The sequence below is a fragment of the Solea senegalensis genome, linkage group LG4, assembly GCF_019176455.1.
Source record: "Solea senegalensis isolate Sse05_10M linkage group LG4, IFAPA_SoseM_1, whole genome shotgun sequence".
Classification (NCBI taxonomy): domain Eukaryota; kingdom Metazoa; phylum Chordata; class Actinopteri; order Pleuronectiformes; family Soleidae; genus Solea; species Solea senegalensis.
This window is the reverse complement of record NC_058024.1, coordinates 7816074-7839983: the sequence shown is the minus strand read 5'-3', so window position 1 is coordinate 7839983 and position 23910 is coordinate 7816074. Positions and strand designations below refer to the sequence as shown.

Sequence of the window (23910 nt, the reverse complement as noted above, 5' to 3'; positions counted from 1 at the left end):
TCATTTCAAAGCTTGCACACTCTGGTGAAAAAAACATTTTGTAATGACAAAGAACAGAGGACTTATAGAATTGAATCAGTAGTGTACTTTAGACTTTATTCATCTCTATTCAGTTGTTTTATCAATAATTTTACACATGCACTCCTGGTATGTTGTATATAATTTAGTAAATTCTAAACTGCTCCATTGGGGTGTAACCCACTGATAATTGTGTAACACTAGAGGGGTGTCTGAAGTCATATAGTGTAGTTACAAACCAAGATGGTACACTCCTTTTCCTCCCATTTGTCTCATTTATTTTCTATTTTGGATTGTTGTACTTTGTTTTATACATAATGTCAAAGTAATATGGAATAAACAAAACATTTAATCATTTAAAGTGTCTGAATATGAATGTGTTCAGTAATAGTAAACCAACAAATCACACTTTCCCTATATATATACGGTACTTAGAAATAGAAATAATCAAATAATAGTCCATGTATCCATTCATTCATTAGCTCTGAACCTTTAAAATTTGCTAAACACAATGCCAACTATCACAAACCATTTTACACTAAAATAATATTGTAAATCCAATTCATGTAAATCATGAAACCTATACACTGTTATTGTCAGACAAATGTGCCCTCATTTAATGCGAATGCAACTGTAGAGATAGTGTGAAAAGGTTCTTTAAAGGAAAAAAGATAAATCACTGAGCAGCACTGAACATTTTCACTCCCTATTAACGAGAAAGCCTAACAGCAAGTCTTCAAATTGCTCAAACCTCTGCACATTTACATAACTGCCATAGAAAAAACAAGCAGCGTCATCCTTATAGACTATATTGAACTTGTGTAGTTAATGTTATATGAGCCTGGCCATAAATGGAGGGCTGGCACGTAACCTACATGAAATCTATGAAATCTGGTAAATGTAAACCAAATTTTCAGTGCTTTTATTGTCCTGTGCTCAATGCATCATAATGCATCATATTGTTTTGATTTTCAAAGTGAGAGCAGCTGTCAAATGTAGCAAGCTAAACAAGTAAAACATTTCCTCCTGACATGAAACAATGTATAATAAGTATAAGCAACTTTCGGGGGACAATTTTGCTGAGGGCTCACATCACCCAACGACATGTTACATGGTAACCCAGCCTGACGTTGTTTTCATGAGCAGGACCACACCTATCTATGACTAAACCTGTCAAAACATGCACATGCACACACACACACACGTTCCATTCATCTGAACAGCCTAAACAAGGTGTTAACAGTTCATGCTTAACTCTAAACTTAACCTAACCATTTGCCAAATCTTAGCCCTAAACTTAACCAGTTCCTCAGAAATGAGGTTCTGCCTCATTCGGACCAGGTTTTGGTCTCCATGAGGACTAATGGTCCTGACAAGGTCAGTGTTTATACCAGAAAATGTCTTTAAGAGGTGACAAATACAAGTACACAAAGGTTTGCAGATTTTTCTCAGGACACTGATTTTGACTTCCATTCATTTGGCCTGAATTTAAGCACAATTCACATCTTAATCCTTAAGACTTTGGTACCTATGAGAACTACGGGTGCTGTGATGAAGGAGAAGTGTCCATCAACATGACATGTAACCCAATGTTGGTCTTGTGTCTGCTGCAAATGAATGATGTGTAATAAAAATATACGCTGTTTTTATAAGTGTGCTGTATAAAGGTGTGTGAATGAGTGTAAATGGAAAGTGTAGTGAAGTGCCTTGTGGTCATTAGGGCGTGAAAAGTCCTATTTTAAGGAAGACCAAAAACTCTGGGAAAAAGTAATCAAGAAGCAGATAATTTAATCCAGAATAAGGAACTAATTGGGGCTGTAGCTAACGATTATTTTCTCAATCGTTTGATCAATAAAATGTCAGAAAATTTAGAAAAAATGTCTATCAGTGTTTTTCAAACCTGATGTTCTCAAATGTCTTGTTTTGTCCACAAACCAAAATGATTTCATTTTAATGTTTTCTTTGTTATATGAAGCAAATAAACCACAAAATATTCACATATAAGAAGCTGAAAAATCTGAAAAATTGTTTTAATAATGAAAAACCCTCAAACCGATTATCAAAATAGTTGAATCCATTAATAATCGATTCATCAAGTAACTGTTTCAGCCCTAGAACTAATGCATCATAACTGATGCCAACTGCAGTTAAGCACCACAACCAACTAAGTGACAAACTAACTACAGCAAATTAAAAAGACAGTTAGTTTATGGAATTGAGCGTGTTCATTGGGACTAGACGACTCGGTATTACTTTGACGAGCTTTGAATCCTTTGAACCCTTTTATAATATTTGAAAACTGAGCATCACGGATGTCGTCAACAACAACGACGACGACACAACGACAGTGACAACAGCAGTGACGAGGTGAGAGAGGAAGAGAGCGAGAGTTCAGGACCATAATTAGCAAAGAAAGACAAGAAGTGAGTAATGATGCCAACTGTCCTAAAACTACAAGAACAGCGAGGAGGGAAAGCAAAGGTAAAGTTTAAAGGAAGCAGTAATGCACCATTACGAACTGCCGTCACCAGAGTGGAGAAACAGACTAGTAATTCATAGAATATTCAGTAGAAAGTCAAGCAAACGTATTCGTCATAGAAAGAATACTAAATGCAACTTTCGTCAATGTATCTGTTCAACCACCAGTTGCTGAAACTCTTAACCAATCACAAAGCCAAGACAAACTATTACGTAATGCTGTTTCGCAAACAGCTCCGCCCATTTCCTCTGGGGGGAAAAAGTGCTGAGCTATTTTTTTTATAGCTAACATCTTAGTATTTTTAGCTGTTAGCAGTTGTTGCTAACGAACTTTTCAAGGTCTTTCTTTCGCCAAAGTTCATTCACGAATTGCACAAAGTCTACGCTGGGAACAAGAGCACTGCCGCGGCATTTGAAAAGGTAAATATTTGGCTGGCTGAGCGGTACAGTAGCGCTCCTCTGACTCTGTAGTACGCTGTAGCGGTAATGGCGGCGGTTGCTCCGTCAACTCCTCGCCGTTCTACGAAAAGGGAAGGTGTAGTTAGCTTAATGGCTCCCCGTATCGCTGACGTCTATTGACGCGGTAACTTGCGTGCCAGTGACAGAGTTACACATATTTACCCACTGAGACAAAAGCTCACGCATTCTGTGAACTAGTGTAGGCAAACTTGGCTCGCTTGTTGCTCCAGAACGCTTGTTTTTGACGATTTAAACTCCCTTTATTGTGAATGTCAACTAGCAACGGTAACGTTCTTGAGGCCGTACATTCTGGCAGTATACGAAGTTAACATTACAGGGAAAATGGTTGATTTGCGTCTCTTCGTTTGAAAATGTCTGGAATCACGAGCGGGAAATGAATAAATAGTTTTGTTAGGCCCAGATATGTTCGTTCACCCATGATAACATCAGTTGCATTAGCTAACACGATTGAATCAAAAAGGAAGTCGAGGTTTGATGGGCTTAGACTTAAATGTTTAACTTCTAAAGATACCAACTTGGCTATATATTAAAGTATGGATGTGATTTATATCATCCAAAGTTATTCCTGCTATTTTTACATACTAAGTTATTTCCACAGATTTAGTTGAAAAAGTGCACAGGCCACAGCGGAGTCAGTTTCAACACAACTGGCGACCTCCCGCCTAGACAGGTTTTATGTTCTACCGTAGCCATTGTAAAACGGTATTACCGTTTTATTTGTTCCCAGTTACTATGGAAGATGTACAACATGGCAGCAATGACACCGAGTCACAGACTGCTACTATGCCCACTACCATAACATCCTCTCAATTTCCCCAGACAGCCCAGCGTGTAATTAATGAACCCCTTTCAAAATACAACGCCACAGTACCACTGGATTTGCTCGTACAACTACTTTGATTTATTCATGATTGCCGTACTGAAGACACATTAATGATGTAATTACATTAAAATCGTATCATATCTACAATAATATGATTGTTTATATTTATCGTAATTGTAATAAAGCTCTTAGTTGCTCACAATGTTTACTAATTCATTTTTCCTAGCGAATGAGTTGCATTTTGAGTTCATTATGTTCTGTGTAACTTCACTAACAGCCAGGTTTTATCCATATTTTAGATTTATTTTACAAAAGTTGTAATGCCTAAGGGAGGTGGAAAAGGGTCATACTTCTGTGACACCTACTGTTAATTTTGGTGTACTAAATCAATATTTGCTTTAAAGCCATGGTTCTCAGCTTCCCCTGGTGGTACTTGGAGGGAAATCTGAAATATTGGTCTGCTGTAACCAGGGTGTGTTATTGGAGAGAAGCTGAGACAATTAAATTAAAAAAATATTAATAAAACATTCCTCTCTCTAATGATGAAATAAGCAGCCCACAACATGACTCAGCAAAAATTATGTTATATTTTTTATTTTATTTTTTACTGTCTGTGTATTGTGAAGCATGAGAGGAGAGAGAGTTGTATCAAATCTGATACTTTATAATCAAAACCTAGCTTTTGGAGAGAGCTGATAATAGTGTAAGATTTAAGTGTGTCTGTAACGAATTTTATTATTTTGGCTCCTGTGTGTTTACTAACCTTGGTTGTACAGTACAGAAAATGGCTTTTATGTTCACCACTGCGTCTTGTGATCTCTATAACACTTGTTCTGCTCCACTGTGGCTGAAACAAAACTAGTTTTGCTCAGAGGACGTCATTTTTTCATCCTTATTTTCATATCTGATGTGATGGGATCTGATATGATAAATGTTATTTGCTCATTTATGTATGTGGCAACTTTGATTTATCTCTTAGTGTCCTGTGGCCAAATATGTAAGATGGCACAACCATCAAATACTTTTGAAAAAACTCAGTTTTTCCTATACCATGTATACTCACTGTGTGCTTCTTCTCTGTCATCTCAGAGGTTTTCCACAAAGCTCTTATTTTTTTTATCAGTGAAGATAAAGAAGAACCGTTTGCTTTCAACATTGTATTACACAGACATTGTGTAAAATAATATGTAGAATTACAAGGAATACATGTCAGTCAATTTTGTAATAAAGAGAGTGATCTCTGGGTTTGAGGTTTAGTGTCTGGAAGTCTAGTTGCTCCAGTCTTGGTCCTCTGTTGCTGTTTTTACTAGGTCATTTTTGATGGATTAGAAGCTGATACAGTTCCAATCTTGACATTAGAAAAAGTATGTAAAGGGACATTTAGTTATTGTCTGCCTTTATGACATATGACAGTGGTTCTCAACTTTCTGTAAATCTGTGGATGCATCAGTCTAACAAAGCCGATGACTAATCTAAAAATGATGGTGAATGAGCACATACTTATTCATGTTGTGACAAGATGAGTTATATGTTCTTTCAAATACAATGATATTAGTAGGTTACTTAAAGTAGGTTTTTACGTATTGCATAGATCAGGCCAAGAGATATCAACCTCATGGCCAGTCAGGCCAGATTCCAAAAGAGGAGGAAGGGAAACGTTTGTATTGATTGATTTTTTTCGTTGGTTGGCATTCATTATGTTGCATCACCTCCTGCTTTTTTCCTCTTCTACCCTGATCTCTTAGACATAATATATTGTATATGCAATACCTCTAAATCTAAATTAAGTTCAAATGTGTTTTTAAGCGTACAAACAAAACAAATACAACTTTTTGGAATTGTTTTTTTGCCAGATGTCACTAGGAGGTTCTTCTGTGACGCTTGTACAGCTGCCAGGAGGTCAGTTTCAGGTTCAAGGAGTGATCCAGTCTGCGCAGTCATCAGTCATTCAGTCCCCTCAGGCACAGTCTGCACAGGTAATACCAGCTGCTTTTCTTGGCATCTCTAGTTTTAGACAATTACTCATCTGCACTTGTTAATCGATGTCTCTATTTCAAGACCCAGGGTTCAGATAGTGACGACTCACAAGACTCATCAGACAGTGGAGCAACAACCCAACAGACCAGAGAAATATTGGCCAGGCGGCCCTCATACAGGTAAAATCTCTAAAGACAGAAATTTACTTTACAGAGAGTCTTGTTCATGACTTCAAGCTATCTCTTTCTTGTCACTTGCAGAAAAATCCTAAATGAGCTCTCATCTGAGGAACTGGCACACATTGAGGGAAAGGATAACAACCCAGCATCCACAGGAGTGACAGGCATTACAGTACCCACCCCAATCTACCAGACCAGCACCGGCCAGTATAGTATGACCTTTTTCCTTCCATATACTTATACAATGAAATCTTTTTTGAGAATATGCTAAGTTAATAAAGAAACCCCGCCATTAGTTTTTTTTTAATAAAGGGAAGTCTGCACCGTTATGATTGTTGTAATGAATTTTTTGTTGGTTGCTCACCATAGCTGTCTGCTTTAGACCAGTTTCTCAGAAACTCTGCGTGATCTGTTTACCAATGCTCAGCTCGGTTGCCATCTTTGTGGTTTTTGTAGTTACTATTGCTGCAAATGGCACAATCCAGCTGGCAAATCCAGGAACTGAAGGCATTCAGGGACTACAGGCTGTTGCCAACTCTGCTGCAGCCCAGCAAAGCACCACCATCCTTCAATATGCACAGACACCTGATGGTCAGCAGATACTGGTGCCTAGCAACCAGGTTGTTGTACAAGGTGAGTAGCTATTGGTATATTCAAGCCAAATGTACCTGAACTTTTATTTTAAAATCATTAATATGTAATAGTTGCAAGAAAATGTTGATCAGTGTTTCTCAAACCTGGAAATTATTATTTTCTCAAATGTCTTGTTTTGTCCATACCCAAAATGATTCTGTTTTAATGTTTTCTCTGTTAAATGGAGCAAATAAACTAGAAATTATTCTCACTTAAGAAGCTAAAACCCCCCAGAGAAACTTGTTTTCATTATTGAAAAAACAAACTGATTAATTGGTTATCAAAATAGTTGACGATTAGTTTAAATTACTTACTCGAATAATTGTTGCAGCCCTAATACTTAATGAGGATGTATCATGGTTGTATATGGAATAAACCTGCATGTTAAAATTGTGTGCAAGTTGATCTATCAGGAGGAATATCTCCTGTTATGTACTGTGCACTGCTGTTTAATGCTGCCAAATCTAAAATATATATTCTCAGTTTTGAGACAAAAAATTATGACATTACTGTCATACTCGAATGGTGCATTTATGGTGCTGTGTTTCTCTCAGGTGCAGGAGGAGAAATGCAGGCATATCAGATACGCACTGCAGCCACATCCAGCTCCCTGCCTCAGACTGTAGTTATGACTGCTCCTATGGGACTTTCTCAGGAGAAGACCAATGACCCAACCATAAAGAGAGAAATCAGGCTTGCAAAAAACAGGTAAGTGTCCAGTTACTGGATTTATCATTTTTACTGTCTGACCCACATGTGTGTTGTTGAGTATCCACATTGGATGTGTGAGCAGGGGGCACTTAAGCATTGCAGAACAAGATCTGATTAGAGCAGTCACACTTCCGCATCTTCTGTGTCGTTTTCCTAGAAAATAGAGCTCTTGCCTATTTTCTATACCTGCCACACATGGTTAAAAAAAAAAAAAGAAAATTGAAAATGTATCTTTGATTACAGTTTCAATGTCAAAATTAAGGCCAATGGCTGTTTAGCATGTCAAAATCATAACATCTGCTTTGCCTCACGTTTTAAGTGTTGTATTTGTAAGTGTTTCAAAGCAAGGTTGTAACACAAAAAGGTTTTTTTTTTTTTATAAGTAAATGAAAAGAAATGGTGCATAATGTCATGTTAAGTTGGACTAACAGCACGTGTTCCCCTTATACAGAGAGGCAGCCCGTGAATGTCGACGGAAGAAAAAGGAATACGTTAAATGTCTGGAAAACCGCGTAGCTGTTCTTGAGAACCAAAACAAGACCCTGATAGAAGAGCTCAAAACATTGAAGGACCTTTATTGTGTTAAAACAGGATAACCTGTTTGACTGCAGGTCAAGGATTAAGACATAACATGGCAGCGGCACAGCTCAGCCATTTGGACTTGTTGGGGTTTCTGGGAACACTTCATTTCAGGCTGAGATCCTTTTGTTTTTGTTTGTTTTTTTTTATACAAAACTTGAGACCACGGTGAGATTTACTCAGCAACAAAACGAGAAATTGGCCATTTTTTTCTCCACCTGCTGTTTTTTAAAAATAAATAGCTAATTCTTGATGATGTATAGTTGTGTACATTTTTAATACTGGCAGGTTTGAAATTGTGAGCTTTAATTATGAGTTTCAGTTTCTAAATGTATCCCTGTACTCTTGTGTTTTAAAGAAAATATTGCCGTTGCATTTTTATTACTCCTTACAGTGTCTGCCAAATTCTGACTGTATAATTACCACACAGACAGAATTTTTGTATATTATGAACCAGCAATTCTCCATTACAATTGTCATTCCTTATTTTTGTGCAATGGAATATCATTACAATAACATACTTTGAGTGTGGTTTATTGGGTTGTTTCTTTGCAGTTACTGCGACAATCAGGGAAAAGGCACAGTGTCCAGGTAATATTATTTATGTGCATCTTGGGAGGGGTGGGACAGAAGAACAAACCATCTATGAAATGTTGCTGATTCTGAAAGGAAATAAATATATTTTCACTCAAAATTTAAAGCACGGCTAATGTGTTTTTTAATTGTAAAAAATTTAAAAAGATTATGTACTCTATTTAATGGAAAATCCCATAATATGTGGCCTTATCATTGATGTAACATTTGGAGCCTCAATTTGTTTCAAGTGAAGTTCGGAGAATCCTGCAGCTTCGAGATCTTTCCATGTTGCTCTTGTAATTCTGCATCCATCCCCAAGGTAGTACCACAGAGGTTCAAGCACATGCTGAAAGAAGAATGTCCAAGAGGACGGGTCTGAGACGACATGCTCCAAAAAGAAGAAGGCTCCACCCTGGAAAGCAGAGCCAACAAAGGTATATTATGTTACATGTGCGAATGAATCAGGTTCTGTGACTTTAAACTATGTACATGGGCTGGGCTCAACGTCCTGACTAATAGAGGAAAAAGATATGGTCACGTGTTGTGATCCTGAAATCAAAATATAATGTGAATTCATTATGAGTAATTTAATTCAAATTTGATTTAATTTTAGCTTATTTAGCACTTTGATCTTGCAAGAGAAAAGCAGCATCAAATGTATTTGGTACAAAAACAATGATATCGAATTATAGCTAAACATGGTGCTTGTAAGTGAATGTGAAATATCATCGGAGTTTACGCCACAAATGATGCAAACCTTTATGCAAAAGAAATTGGGCGTCACATGTTCTAAACCTACTGGGATTGAAACGATAAGGTCCTGCTGTAATTGCACTTGGCACAAAAAAGAAAAAGTCCGTTTTTTGACCCTGGGGTACCTGTATTTAAGAACTATTTATTCACCATCTGTTGTACTCAGATGGTATAAAATAGATGATTAAAGTTTAGGTCTACACATACCATCAAAATGTTATTGGATTAATCTGTAGAGTTTTCACAGACTCCCAATTTTCCATGAAAACCAATGGTGTAAGCGACTTCAGAAGCCAATAAGGTTCTGATTTGTAATCTATTGTCCCCCATTGTGGCGATCCATTAACGTGCCTCGAATTCTGTCTCTCTGGAGCTACAGTATGTTGTTGTCATTTGAGTCTCGCTGCGACTGACACAGAAGACACTTCTGTTGAAACAGATCTGTACAAAGCCGATCAGAATCACCTCTGTGAGTGATTTGAATGAGCTTTGAAAAAATCTGATCTTGTGGGGTTTTTTTTTAGCTGTCCAGACTACCAAAAAATATTAAGCTAGATACAATCTGGATATGCCTAAAATCCAATTTGGGCTGCAGTCTAAACAAGGCCTCAGGCAATCTTCACATTACCGTTGAAGTTCTGCCCCCTGCTTATAATTCCACCTCCTCTCTTGCACTCTGCAGATAGACAGTGTTGGAGGATTTTGATGCACACGAAATATTCCGAGTAACTTGTGTCTGCATTGATTTGAATGATATTAGTTGTGTTGGGTGTGAACACAGAGGTTGCTTGTCTGTTTCACTGGACAGTAGAATTTAAATGGAAGTCAGATTGAGACACTTGTTAAATCAGATCGGTATTGAATCAGAATTGACTTCTTATTCAACAGTGTGACTGATAATGTGAACGTGGCCTAATCATCGACATTTCCAAAAGTACTTGAATGCAGCATGTTGTTGTTGACACTGACTGTTCTGAGGATGCGTCGGATCTCCTGCAGCACTTGCTGCACGTTGCTGACTGAGCAGAGGACCAGAGTGCAGACAACCACGTCCACTGACTCGTCCTGGACTTCCTTCATGTCCTCTCCACGCGCGACTATAAACGCGTCATAGGTCAGGTGCTGATTGGCATCCATGCTCAGCTGCAGGTACCTGTGGAAGTGTGGGTTCGGGTCCGTGCACGTCACAGTGCAGCCGCACGGGTAGAAGCTGAAGTTTGCTCCGCTGCCACAGCCGATCTCCAGCAGGCGGAGCGACCCGTCAGTGTTTGCAAATCTGCCCACGTCCCGGAAAAGATCCCTCTTAATTCTGTGCATCTTGGCGTTGTACGAAAACGTGACGTTGTAGGCGAGAAATGGAAAGAAGCGCTTGTAGGCGCCGCACAGGCCCGTGATCTCCATCACATTCAAGGGCAGAGTCAGTGCCAAGAGGACAAGTCTGCAGAATTTCATCAGACAAGACTTCATCCTGGCTGAAGGATTTCAAGACTTGAAGATAGAGAGGATCAAGAGATTACTCTGTAATACCTGAGTGAAAAGGACAGTACTGGCCTTTCGCCACACGGTGGCGCAGATGGACAAATAATGTGTGGTTAAAAATGTGAACAGTCACTCCAATGCAGACTTTGTTACAGCCTCAAAGTCCAATGTAGAAAAAAAATTAAGACAGCACAATACATGAGGGATTCCAAAGGCCCACAAAAGTTCACAATAGCAGCACAGATTCTCAAACTTGATAAATCATTTTAAGAGACCCACACAACCCTTCAGTAAACAATTACTTTCATTATTTTCTCTATTAATCGTCCCAAAAAATTGTGGAAAAATGTTGATGAGTGTTGGAAATGATAATGTTTCCAAATGTCTTTTTTTTTGTCCACAAACCAAGATGACTCAGTTTTAATGATTTCTTTGTCAAATGGATCAAAGAAACCAGGAAATATTCACATTTAAGAAGTGAAATCAGAAAATGTGTTTTAATTATTTAAAAAACACAACGATTATCAAAATAGTTGAGGATTAATCTAGTAATTGTAGCAGCCCTATAACATATGAATGAATATAAAAAATATTCACTCTTTATTACTAGTGAAAAATCATAAATCATCATAACCTCAGTATTGATCGAAATAATTGTGGTGGCTACTTGTATGATAATTTAATGATTAATTTATGATACATTTGAAAATTTTCATTGTTAATATCTTCATTATCAGTTGTTTCATTGGGTATAAGTGCCAAAGATAGTCTACTATGTGTAATAGACAAATACGACTTTTCGGATTATGCAAGAGGTTTATGATTGTGGCTTTTTTTCTTTTGAAAAATATATTTAGTGGGTTTAGCATTTTTTAACATAGCAAATGTGTCTGTTTTAAGGGTCAGCCTGAGAATGCATTCAGACAAAAAAAACAACACTTTTTTTTTTTTTTACTGTATTTTTATTTTTTCATTCAACTACTCAGCAAGTATTTCACAACTGTCCTTAAATGGTTCACTTTGAAAACATTGACAGAAAGAAACTGACCATTTTTTGCACCAAAACAAATGAGAAAATAACCAACAAATTACAAGAATGACAAGAAGCAGTTGTTGCTGCCCTGATCTTAATAGACATTGGTTTTAACACGTGTAACAGACTGGTCTGTGTTCCACAGTCTGGTTTATCATTTTTATTATCGAGTTAGGAACCCGGCAGGTTCAGTGACTATAGTGACAAATAATAACAATATTGACACTGCAACATGATGAAAATCCTAAATAGGCACGATTTAGCACTGACACACCATTAAAGATGAATGTAAGTGTAGAACACTGATGAAAATCAATTCAGTTCACTGTGTCAGTATCAGACTGAGAAGAGAAGATAGAGATATTAGTGTTGTGCCCTTAATTCACTTAAGTATTTCTTTAGTGAAAAAACATAAATATTGAAAGGGTTTTGTTTTTTTGTACAAAAATAAAAATAGTATGAAATCAAATCAACTCACACGTGAACAATTCTGTCTTACAAAGGTCAGGCATTTAGCACATGGCTTATTCATACTTGGCAGTAGGGCTGCATTGATTCATTATTCATTAATCAATTGCAAACTTCATCTGCAACTATATGATTAATAATTGAAAAATTAAGTCTGTTTTTTCTGGCTTCTTAAATGTGAATATTTTCTGATTTCTTTGCTCCATAGTACAAAGAAATGATTCAAACTCATTTTGGTTTGTGGACAGTTTCAAGGTTTTGGGAAACATCAGCATTTTCTGACCAAACAACTAATAGATAAATCAAAATAATGACAAGCATACTAATTAATTCTATTCGTTGCAGCCCTACGTGGCAGTGATGGAGTTTACGACACAGCTCGTCGAACTAAGCTATTTCACAGCGTAGCCGATGATGTGTGGCCTAATCAAGATGAAGAACGGTGCTTGGATGTGCCTCAGAAAGACTTCAGAGAATCCAGCTGCCTCCACTTGTTTCCACGTTTGCCGGTTGATCTCACATCCGTCGCCGAAGTAGTTCATGACCGGCTGAAAGACATGCTGCAGGAAGTGCGTCCACGTTGACTCTTCCCCGACAACGTGCTCGATGAAGAAGAAGGCTCCGCCCTGCAAAAACAACATTCACTGTGTCAACAGTTGTGCAAAGAACACAATCCTTTTCTTGTGTTTCATAAGGGCCGTGCCATGAGGACATGAACAGGTAAAGTGGATGACATCATTACAATGGAACACATTCTGGCTAATGTTGACTGACGACTGTCAGTGCAGAGAACAATACAACAGAAAACACATGTTTCAATCCTCTGTATCTCAAAAGGTTCTGTGTTCTATGTTGTTGTGTTAGTTGAGTATTGATTTTTGGGTGCTTTTGAACAATTAATCGAATTTATATCCAAACTGTAATACGGCCTACTGCAATTTTCAAATTCATTAAAGCCAAAATATAATTTTAGATGAATTACTGTCTGCATCCATGCACATCTTATTCTTAGACTGAAGAGAACGTCTTTGTTTCTCACAGATTTGCACAGACATCACACAGTAATCATTTCAAATATGTTTTTCGAATCAAAATGAGAATAAAGATGTAAAAATGAGCATTCCCTCTGATATTGCGACTCTTTGTTCAGCCCTACTGTAATTGTTAATCGTTTTAATTTATTTTAAAGCTAGAATCTTTAAGGGTATAAAGATTAAGTAGTGTATATTCAATTTCTGCCAGTAAATAAACCCCCAAGTGTTGCATACTGCATCTTTAAAGCACATTTTTATAAAGAATAATCAAATCAAATTCTCCTTTTGTCCTCAGGTCTAGTCAGTGGGAATAATTTCTGTGGACAACTCACTGGTCGAAGAATGCGGCGTGTCTCTTGCAGAGTTTGCTCTATGCTGTTGACAGAGCAAAGAACCAGGGTGCAGACAACTGCGTCCACCGATCCATCGGCCACGGAGGACAGATCCTCCCCCGACGCCACCAAGAACCTGTCGTAGACGAGGTGGTCGTTCACGCTCATGTTTTTATCCAAGTACTTCTGAAAATTGGGGTTGGGGTCAGTGCAGATGACCCTGCAGCCCGGGGGATAAAACTCAAAATTGGTGCCGCTCCCGCAGCCGATCTCCAAAATGGTGAGCTGTCCCCCCGGTCTGCTGAAGTCCGACACTTTACGAAACAACTCCTTCTTCTTGTCGTACATTTGCTTGTTGTACTTGACAGAAATCTGGTGCACGCAGAACGGGAAGACGCGTTTGTACGCGTTGTACAGACCCAGCGCTTTCAGGATATGGAAGGGCAGACATAGCGCGTTGACTACGAAACAACAAATTTTCATAAAGACACTCATTGTGGCGCACAAGTTGACCCCCGTGGCAGGCGGCAGCAGCAACAGCAATACCAGTGAGTCGTCTACGGCCACACACCCACGCACAGCCGAACCTCCGAGCATGCGCAGTCAAACCAATCGACTCCTGTTTCAAGTGCGCAACCAATAGAACATTACGGTAATAACACAAAAACAACAGCAACAACAACAACAACCAGTGACTCAGTGGATTTTAGGAGCAAACGTTCACATTAATTATTACCTGAATAATAAATTAATGTTGAACTAGTACAAATATGAAGAAGTTGATCAATGGTGGTTTTACCTAGCATTCAGTAACACATCTATAGAAATGAGGTCAGCTCTTTTTTTTGTGTTTTGATAGTTGTGTTTTTTTCAAAAAGAAAACATATAATCGTTTAATAATAACACATAATACAAAATGTCACTGAACATATACATAAATATTTATTGAAGTCTATCCGTCCTGCATTTTGTTGTTGCACTTCAGCACACTTGAAATTAAAACAGAAATGTGTCAACATAAATACGTTTTAATATTAAATTATTATTCAATGAATCAGCCAATTCAATTGTTAACCCCACCCCCCCAAAAAAATCATCCTGATAAATGGACCACACTGATATATCGGTTTACCTATGTTTATCTTTTAGTATTTTATTATATAATTTATGACTTAAGACGTTACATAACAGTAATGGAAGATAAGGAGAGCTTACAAGGATCAAGAGTGAAATGTCTGTGGACTTAGCTCATGTGAGACTTGTACAAACATTGTTTCACTGTGTGAAAAGCCAACGTTTACCAACCTGTTCAAAAAGATTCCATGTCTGTCTGATACAAACACTCTCGTACTGATGAACTGAGACTCATTTTACAAATAAGAGGCTATGTATGTTACTGAAAAACTGGTGTAATCAAATGACAAAGTGTTTACTAGAGGACTAAAAATGGCCATTTTTGTTTTTGGATAACATTCTCCCACTTTGAAAACCCAAGCCCAACTTACACTGTTGAGATCTGCCATAATTAATAATGCCATAATTGGGTTTTTTTCTGTCAAAATAATGACCAAAGTCACACAAAGAACTGCTCAGACTATAGTTTATTGTCGCTGTGCAAATGTGACATTGTAAATGATGTCATTGTCTGAAATCCACTTTTAAATGTGTGAAACCATTATTTTAAACATACACACACTCCTGTCACTGCCCCACACATGTTTGCACAATGACACTTTTGTGCAAATTATATCTTTATACATATATACATATATACATATATATATACATATATACATATATATATATATATATACACATAAAAAGATATAAAATTCATTAGAAAATTCAAATTCAACAAAAAAAGGATAGCTATGTCAGACTGCCTTACTTACACAGTTATAATTACACGGATCCAAATGCAGAACTTAAATTGATATTTATTCACTGACATTCAGAAAGTCTTAAACAACAGCTTTATGAAGCTTTTCCCACCGTCGCTCCTCTTCTCTATAACTACATTCGGACCATTTATGTGAAGTATTTATTATGCCTGTGGTGGCAAAACTGTTGAAATGAAGCAAAGTCTTGCTGTGTCATTCTACATGTGCAGATGCCGCACAGTCAGACAGCATGAATGGGGGGGGATGTTTGTGCTGTATGTGTGTGGGGTGACGTGGCGTCTCTGATAAGCTAAGGACCTTGAATTCTATAACTTTGTTATGAGTCAGCTGAAGGCTCTCTTTTTGCACAACACTTGTGGACAAGGGTTACGTGGATTACTGAGACAACATTTGTAGTTCTTTTTATCAGGTTTTTAGACATATTCTGTATCTCACTTCCCAAAAGCCAAACCACAAAGACTGCAAATTAACCATGGAAAGATGACCTGTAAACACTGCATCAGTCACACTTTAGTGAGATGTTCTTCCTGACGAATAAATCAATAAATAAAATAAACATGCTGAAAAGAAGCTTTAAAACTCAACATGCATGCATGCCAGGTATTTCACTCCCTGTTCAAACAAAGGTGCAGTTCTTCAAACCACCACCAGATGGAGACATTGTTGGGTCATATTTAAAATACGTTCTTGGTGAAATCATCCAACCCTTTATTTTAAAGGGCAAAGGCTATTTATATCATTGAGGGAGTATTTGTTTACTTGTGACAAACAGTTAAACATATAGCAACTTTATAGAGCATTTACTCCAAGGTTCATAGCGTTGCCAAATTAGTTTCTTGGATTACCCTTATATTTCTTTTTGTTTGTTCAAGTACACTGTGTAACATGTAGGATAGTTTATTGCATATACTACCCATAAGTATGTTTGTATGTGTGTAATCGCTTTAATAAAAATAACCTTTTTATATATACTTGCCTTGCAGCGTGGAGTTCTACCATGTTGCTCCAGGACAAATGTACAAATCAGCAGGTGTGTATGTTTCACCACTCACCAACTCACACTGCTGGACGGAACAGAACCAGAATCAGAATTAGAATTAGAATTAGAATAAAAAAGAAAAAAAGTCTGTCATAGCATTCAGTATATATGACATAGAAAGGGACAGGCAATGACAGGGAAGCAGAGAGAAATCTTTTAAAGAAGACTTAAAACTTGTCTTTTGACGTTGGCCTTCAACTAGCTCCTTTTTATTCCACCCTGTGTTGTATTGTATTGGCATTTTTAGTTTATTTTAAAGTTAAAACAGTGTATTAACTTCTTGACTCTAGCCTTTTGCTATTTTATATTAAATCAGTTAAATTTTTTACTTTAGACTTTTCTACAGGTACTATACAAATGAAGTTTGTTATTATTATCATTATTATTATTTTGACAGAAAATCCTGACGTGGCTCAACAGACAGGTTATACAGTGCAATCCCAAATATTAGTATTTTATATTAGTAAATATTAGAATATAAATACACAGCACAATATAAGTTAACTTTAAAGTACCTATAAGTGACACAGTGCATTGTTTGTATGTGTATGGCATTGGGAATAAAAGATAACAATCATTGTTAATGTGATCACTAACACCTGTACATTTCCTACTATGACAGATTTTATACAAGCTTGGTTTGTTTTGCATGTTGTCTTAAACATTTTGTAGACATGATAAAAAAACAAACAAACACAACAACAAAAGTCAAGTTTCTGCTGTGAGGGCCTATACATATTCCAATGGACAAAGATGACTGTCATTTTGCTGCCTTGGTTTCAGGGTCGTTGTAACATCATGACTGCTGGGATAGTTCAGGTTCAGTTTTTTTGAAGCCTTGTATGAAGTATTGACACATTGTTCACATGTGACTTTGCAGAAAGAGCCGACGAGTGCCTGCTTTCACTGAAAACATGGCTGCCAGCAGAGACACCAGGAAAAACAGGTTTATGCCACTTTACTAAAGACTCACCTTATAAAACATAGGCCTGCTTATAAGTATTTGATATTTTAACAATATGATTGCAATTTTTTCTCACAATTTGACAACCTTTTCTGTCTGGAAACAGAGGTTTGTAACCCACTCACTCTCTCACACTAAAGTTCATAGAGAACATCATTGTTTGAGTAAAAATACAGGCTACAGGCATCCCTAAGCTACCCAGCTCCGCCTTTTTTAAAGCATTTATTAAACTGTTCTCGACAGAAGCTACAGAGCTGCAACATCAACCGAGCACATTCATAAGAAGTGTTTTATAGCAAATGTATGGAGTAATAATGAATGGCAGAACCATGCTTGTTATTATAGACCTCTCTGTGTGTGTTTATGATGTCTTTTTTTAATTTTGTGTATTGTTTGCCCTTTTAACCACTTTATGAAGCCAAATTTCCACTTTTGTTGGCAATCAATATAACAATAATGATAATTATTGATATTATGATTATTGTTATTATTATATTAACGTGGTAAAAGTACCTAAGATGTATGAAAACAAAGCTATACATTTTAAGTTAGTTTCAGTGTAAGAGTTAAAAACGTGTTTTTCTACTTCCAGGTGCGTTTGTCAAATAAAAATAAAATCACATGTATTTTCACAGCAGATCCAGATAAAAACAAAGATCCATAACCGCAACATCAATAAGGCTCCTGTCATTACATGAACACTGAACAGTGTGTGTGTTTTTCTGCTTACGACGCTGCGGTCTCTTGTCCGTTAGTGAAACTAAAGGCATTTACTGACACTCCCTAACAATTTGCTGAGAGTCATCAATTATGCAGGGTAGCCGCACTCACTGGGAAGGAAGATAGCAGCAACAATATGGCGACAGCCGCAGTTACTCCCGACTCTTTTCTACATCTGCAGTTCACTGACAGCTGTCCTGGTTTCTGTTGATGCGAGAACAAGTAAGTAGACAATCTATTTTCTCATTTGTCTGGTGGTGGGTTGTGTTTTTTTTGTTATTTTTTGGGGTGTTTTTTTTTTTGTCGCGGGATGAATCGCAGAGCTACTTTGTCGACTGACTGCATCCCAGTGCCGCAGAGCGGGTCCCTCTCTCTCAGCATCTTCCCCTTCCCCGTACAGCGGCTGTGAAGGGCTCGTTGCCAGGACATGCACACACATCAGTACATGCTTACAAGTCGAGGAGATGTGACTTTCAAATGAGCAGGAGCAGCAGTAGCAGGAGGGAGGAGAGGAGGATGGGGAGGTGGGGGGGCGACATGCACCTGAGATACGATGCGGTGGGAAACGGGGGAGACAGCGGGTTATTTTCGGGGTGTTGGCCTGACGCTGGATGGGATGACATGACCGTGTGTCACAGATGTGAAACATACGCATTTAGGATGTACATGTACGAGTGACATCACGCCAAACTTCTGTGAGCGGCCGCTGCAACTACAGCGTACATGCGCCAAAAAGTAGCGCAAATACATGCGTGATGCGTTGCCTGCACAAGTCATTTGCGTAGCTGCTATTATTTTATAACTATGATAGTTTTATACACCCCACCACCACCGCCACCTCCCCTCCTCCTCCTCTCTCCTTCTTGTAATCTCTTAAGGAGACTGTATTGCGCGAGGAGGAAGGTGCGTCTTTACTTTGGCAGCCTTCAATGGAGCCGCAGAATCCCCTTTTCTCCTCTTTTCACGCAGTGTCCCCCATGAAAATGATCATTTAAAAATAAATCCGTCCCTTCCTGCTTCTCTGTAAACCTGCATCATGTGAATCTGTGGTGCCTAACGCATACGGGTGTGGTGGCCTGTAGCCTTAAGGCCTACACTATACAATCTTTTTGTCTATGGATAATGTGACTTTTCTTTTTTTTTTGGTCATGGAACTGTGCTGATGTGCTGACTGATGTGATTCTGAGGCTGCGGTGTTGAGTTGTCAGGACGTGTCTGTGTGCGTTCAGCTGACCTACTATGACTTAGTTATAGTCAGTTAGATAGTTCTAGAGCCTATAGCAGCAATAAACCACACTGCAGTATTTTAGGCTTTGGCCCTATAGGCACGCCTCTGTGTACAACAGTGCACCTCACCAAGACTTCACATCACTCCCAGTCAATGGATAACACTCAGATGATGTAACATATACAGTGTGGGGGATCATCGGATAAATATGAGGTGTTTATATTAACAGTGGCCTATAATGTCCCATCCATGCTGCACAGTCTCAGCCTCTCTCCTCGTCCGTCCTCTGACAGAAAAAAGAGCTCATTATCAGAGCTCAGCAGAAAGAATTCCAAAGACGGGTCCTAATTTCATGGCAAATATTTACGTTATTTGTGTCTGTCTTTTTTTTCGATGGATTTGGATAGATGTTGTCCTGTTTTACAAGCCTATACGGTCGACTCTGGGCTTGTTATTTTGTCTTTGTGTAAATGTGCTGCTGCCTTCTCTGTAGGCCAGAGATTGTTTAATCTCAGTGAGGCTTTCCTGGATACATCAAGGTAATAATAATAAGCTCAGGCATGGAGGAAGTGGCTTCCACTCGTATGAGGGGGTTATGTGAGGTCTCTTTAAATTTGGCAGCCAAGTTTTTGTCTCACTGATGGATGAAAAGATAGATAGATAGATAGGTAGAGATAGATAGATAGATAGATAGATAAATAAGACAACATTATAAAAACATATGTGTTCAAATATCTGCTGCAGGAAGTGAAGGATGTGAAGGTGTAGCTTTTCTTTTTGCCTTTCTTTTCCTTTTTTCCCCCTCCGCTTGCCCATGTGACTCTGATGCAAGTGGCCCATACACCCCTTCCTCCTCCTCGCTGTAGCACCATGTCTGGTCAGTCTCATCAGATGTTAAATCCTCATCAGAGCACACAGAGCAGGGTGAAGGATTTTTTTCTCTGGGTTTCTCTCCTCCGCACAGGAGACGCCGCATCAGAGCCGCGTGCCACATGCTGCTCAACCGGACAGGGATGAGCTTTCCTTTTTTCACTGGAGGCAACTGAGGCTGTCGGAGTTTTATATTTATATATATGTATATATATATATATATATATACATATATATATATTTACATATTTTTCACATCTCTGGACTGAGTCGGCTTGGATTTAACCGAACACGTGCGGCCTGCTTTCGGCGATTACATTCACCAACAGGATTCAGTGTGATCCTTCTGAGTGATCACAGCAGCTTTTTCTTTTTTCTTGTTTTTTTTAATAATTAAAATGCATAAGTGTGATTGTTGGCCCGTTCGTTTTTATGCAGTGATTATAAGTTAGTGGACACTGAGAGCATCATTTGCTCTGCAGTTTGGTCTGGTCGTCTCTCAGTCTTGCTGCCTGTTTTAAGGACTGTCCCAGCATTATGTGTCAAGTATGCACTGCTGCTCATGGTAGTGCACTGTGGTGTGAATCACCTTGACGCCAGATCAATTGATGTGGCATTGCTGGAAGGAGACTTGGAGGTTGTGCCGAGGTTGGGTTACCTGAATTGGAATTCATTCCTCTTCTTTTTGGTTGTGCTTTTTTTTTCTCTCGAAGATTCGCGGATCTGGCTTTCTCTGTCACTCTCTCCTACTGCCGGCGGAGTTTTCCCTGACTTTCTGATTACTGATTCATTTCCAGGTCTGTACCACTGCAATTGTTTCCTTGAATGTTGCTCATGCTGTCGACATTCGGAGAGCTTGCTCTTGAGCTGCAACTTAAATATGATGTGGCCTTCAGCCAACAGGGGGAGCCTGGAGAGATGCAGTTCATAATATTAAAACCTCACTGTTGTTAACTCAAATGGAGGTCTGTGAAAAGCTTCCAGAATAATCCATGTAAATTATCTTGATACACACGGGCATATTTTAGTAAATACATTTCAATTTTGTCATTTTAATTTCATCATAGATTATGTATGCTCTGTCACAGTTAAATTAACATTTTTATCTTAAATGGGACATTTGAGGAAGCCGTCAGTGAGATTTCACCATTCTATTCCACATTAATATTTCAGAGGAGTCTGTGCCGTAATAAGCACAACAATTTACAGTCAAATTATCCCAGAGAAGATACGTGAAGGGGTGGCTGCTGATCTGTGTAAACAGATCAGTGTCCCAGAGGTTCCATTTAGATATTAAGTAATTATACTTTTGTTTATTTTTAGTTGCTTGACAAAAAAAGGAATGACTTGTCCTTGTTTTGGTCAGTAACAAAGACTGATGGATGGGATTGTCACATACTTTGTATAATAATGGCTTTATGATTAGAAGATACAGCAATGAGCTTCATCGTCGTATGAGTCTCTGTGAGAACTTGCTGCATATTTGAATCTCTTCGCAGAGATCATGTGCACATTGAGCTAATGTTTGGTGTTTTTTGCTTGGCTTAAGAATGTTTGGCTCTTTGTCGTTTTTGCAGCACAGCATAAAATATTTGTTTGATAGCTTGAGTGCCGGGAGCTACTTCTCCATTATTGTGTAGGCCAGTGGTTCTCAAAAGGAGGTTCAGTCACCCTTAAGGGCCTATGGCAACTTGCCTGGGGTTCCATGAAAGGTTTCCAGATTTATCCATTATTTCTGTACGGTAGTTGTAGTATACAACAAATAGTATTTGAATTTTTCTACTTTTCTACTCTGAAATAGATTTTATAGACTGACAAATCATTTCAAAGGCCAACTTTTCACAGGAGGCAGATTTATTCCCAATAAGATAATTTGCTCTCTCATCATCCTCATCTTCCTCACATATACTTCACACATAGTGACATTAGATTAAGATGGAGTGAGATATTTTTTGTTTACACACTCCGGTCAAAATTCCTCCCTGGTACATACAGTAGAACAGTATTTCTGACTTACTGTACCTTCAAGTACCACCAAAGGAAGCTCACGCACTTGTGGTGGTACACGTACCACAGTTTGAGAACCATAGTTGTTGTGACTGAGAAAAACATTGAAAACCCCTAGTATAGGCTCTCTACCACGAATGAGATGAAAGCTGCTTAGAGCTTTTGTAAGTCGATCTCAGTCAGATTCTCAGTGAGATAGTGAAAGTACCAAACATGGAACTTAAGTAAAACATGTCTCTAAATGTTACCATTTGCCTGGACACCGCTTTTCTTGCTTTACTTTGATTTGTTTCCTTCCTCAGAACCAGGAAACTCAATCTTTGTTTTGTGCAATTTTATATTTATGTTAAATCTTAATCTATGACATATTATTATATACTGCACATAATATGCTAACCCTTTTTTGTCATCCCAAATTGTGTCCAGTCATTTTCATTAATGAAATAAACCTGAACTATTTGATGTATAATTTTGCTTGCTCTGTCTTTACTCTGCACCTCATGTTGACTCTTCCTCACTTTTTCACTCTGTGCCCCTCTCTTCCTCTCAGAGCTGGATGTCTGGGATGGAAAACAAATAAAGAGGAAATAGCTGCAGCATGAAAACATGGCCGCACCCCTTCTTGCACCCCCAGGACCTGACAGCTTCAAGAAATTCACCCCAGAGTCGCTTGCTAACATCGAGAAGCGAATCAATGAAGAGAAGAACAAGAAGCCACCCAAGCCCAGATCGGACAGTAGTCACCGCGACACATCTGACGACAATGAGCCCAAGCCAAACAGGGACCTGGAGGCTGGGAAGAGCCTGCCGTTCATCTACGGCGATATTCCTGATGGAATGGCTGCAACACCACTGGAGGATTTGGACCCATATTATTTGAACCAGAAAGTGAGTTGTTGTTCCAATTGTCAAATGCAACACCCAGTGTTTGCTAAATGTCAGTGAGTGACTGTGAAAGAAACTGAAATTCATTTTTAGCTGATGATCAGAAACTTGAGTGTTAGCCTTTTTTCTCTTCTCACGTGAAACTGCAAGTGTGCCATGCACCACATTATATAACACATCATAGCAAAGATGACCTTGAAGCGTTCAAGAGCTTTTCATCATAGATTCTGGTTCTTCAGTTAATGTGTTCACATGCATGTTAAAAATTAGCTTAATGTCATATGCGTTAGTCCGACTAAAATCGAGCTAGTCTTAGTCGGACTAACATACCCGGATAATGTGATCCATAGTCTGATTATTCCTGCATGTACAGTATATGCTTAATCGAACTGGAGTCCGACTTGGCGTTCTGCGCATGCACCAAAATTTCCTCCTCGGTTTTTGACCCGGAAGTAGAAGGAGACGACGTATAAACTTCAGTACCGTTGCCGAAAATCATAGGGCGGCAACCACAAGAGTCATGCTCCATCTTATTTCTATCACGATTAACATGTACGGCAGGTACGAAACATACAGAGCCACGGCACAATCCATCTCACCGTCCGTTTGTTTTTCAGTAAATGTCAACAGAAAACTGATTCATCATGCTATAAGTTATAGAGAGTTGCAGCGCCACCTACGGAGGCAGAGACAGCCGTACACATTTTCTCCTTGGCAAGTTCTCTGATGGCCTGTCTTAGTCA

The 23910-nt window shown here is 38.5% G+C and overlaps 4 protein-coding genes and 1 long non-coding RNA gene across 8 annotated transcripts in view; 3 read left to right on the top strand and 2 right to left on the bottom strand.

Moving 5' to 3' along the window:
- Nucleotides 1–2729: 2729 nt before the first annotated feature.
- On the top strand, nucleotides 2730–8578 carry atf1 (activating transcription factor 1). 3 transcript variants are annotated; one of them, XM_044024239.1, is made up of 7 exons: nucleotides 2730–2916; nucleotides 5653–5775; nucleotides 5858–5955; nucleotides 6037–6167; nucleotides 6412–6588; nucleotides 7143–7293; nucleotides 7747–7783. In XM_044024239.1, exons 2-7 carry the CDS (start codon nucleotides 5653–5655, stop codon nucleotides 7763–7765), a joined length of 699 nt encoding a protein of 232 aa, XP_043880174.1. In that variant the 5' UTR covers nucleotides 2730–2916; the 3' UTR covers nucleotides 7766–7783. The 3 variants fall into 3 exon arrangements, with proteins under 3 accessions (XP_043880174.1, XP_043880173.1, XP_043880175.1); XM_044024238.1 differs by having other exon boundaries at nucleotides 2732–2916; nucleotides 7143–7296; nucleotides 7751–8578; XM_044024240.1 differs by lacking the exon at nucleotides 2730–2916 and adding an exon at nucleotides 3097–3807 and having other exon boundaries at nucleotides 7143–7296; nucleotides 7751–8578.
- On the bottom strand, nucleotides 8397–10698 carry LOC122768324 (methyltransferase-like protein 7A). Its single transcript, XM_044024241.1, has 2 exons — nucleotides 10177–10698; nucleotides 8397–8866 (listed from the first exon to the last, which is right to left on the bottom strand). Exons 1-2 carry the CDS (start codon nucleotides 10672–10674, stop codon nucleotides 8630–8632), a joined length of 735 nt encoding a protein of 244 aa, XP_043880176.1. The 5' UTR covers nucleotides 10675–10698; the 3' UTR covers nucleotides 8397–8629.
- A 927-nt stretch (nucleotides 10699–11625) lies between these two features.
- On the bottom strand, nucleotides 11626–14048 carry LOC122768321 (methyltransferase-like protein 7A). The gene is made up of 2 exons (XM_044024237.1): nucleotides 13554–14048; nucleotides 11626–12813 (listed from the first exon to the last, which is right to left on the bottom strand). The coding sequence occupies exons 1-2, from the start codon at nucleotides 14046–14048 to the stop codon at nucleotides 12580–12582; spliced, it is 729 nt and encodes a 242-aa protein (XP_043880172.1). The 3' UTR covers nucleotides 11626–12579.
- On the top strand, nucleotides 12820–17388 carry LOC122768325. Its single transcript, XR_006360292.1, has 4 exons — nucleotides 12820–12907; nucleotides 13517–14205; nucleotides 16438–16484; nucleotides 17374–17388. It is a non-coding gene; the product is annotated as an uncharacterized LOC122768325 (long non-coding RNA).
- A 600-nt stretch (nucleotides 17389–17988) lies between these two features.
- Nucleotides 17989–23910, top strand: part of scn8ab (sodium channel, voltage gated, type VIII, alpha subunit b) — a 49777-nt gene continuing 43855 nt past the window's right edge. The window contains exons 1-3 of one of the 2 annotated variants that reach the window (XM_044024783.1): nucleotides 17989–18399; nucleotides 20989–21072; nucleotides 22833–23170. In XM_044024783.1, the coding sequence (XP_043880718.1) occupies nucleotides 22889–23170 (282 nt within the window). In that variant the 5' untranslated portion in view covers nucleotides 17989–18399; nucleotides 20989–21072; nucleotides 22833–22888. The remainder of the gene's footprint in view (nucleotides 18400–20988; nucleotides 21073–22832; nucleotides 23171–23910) is intronic. The other variant, XM_044024782.1, reaches the window with a different exon arrangement.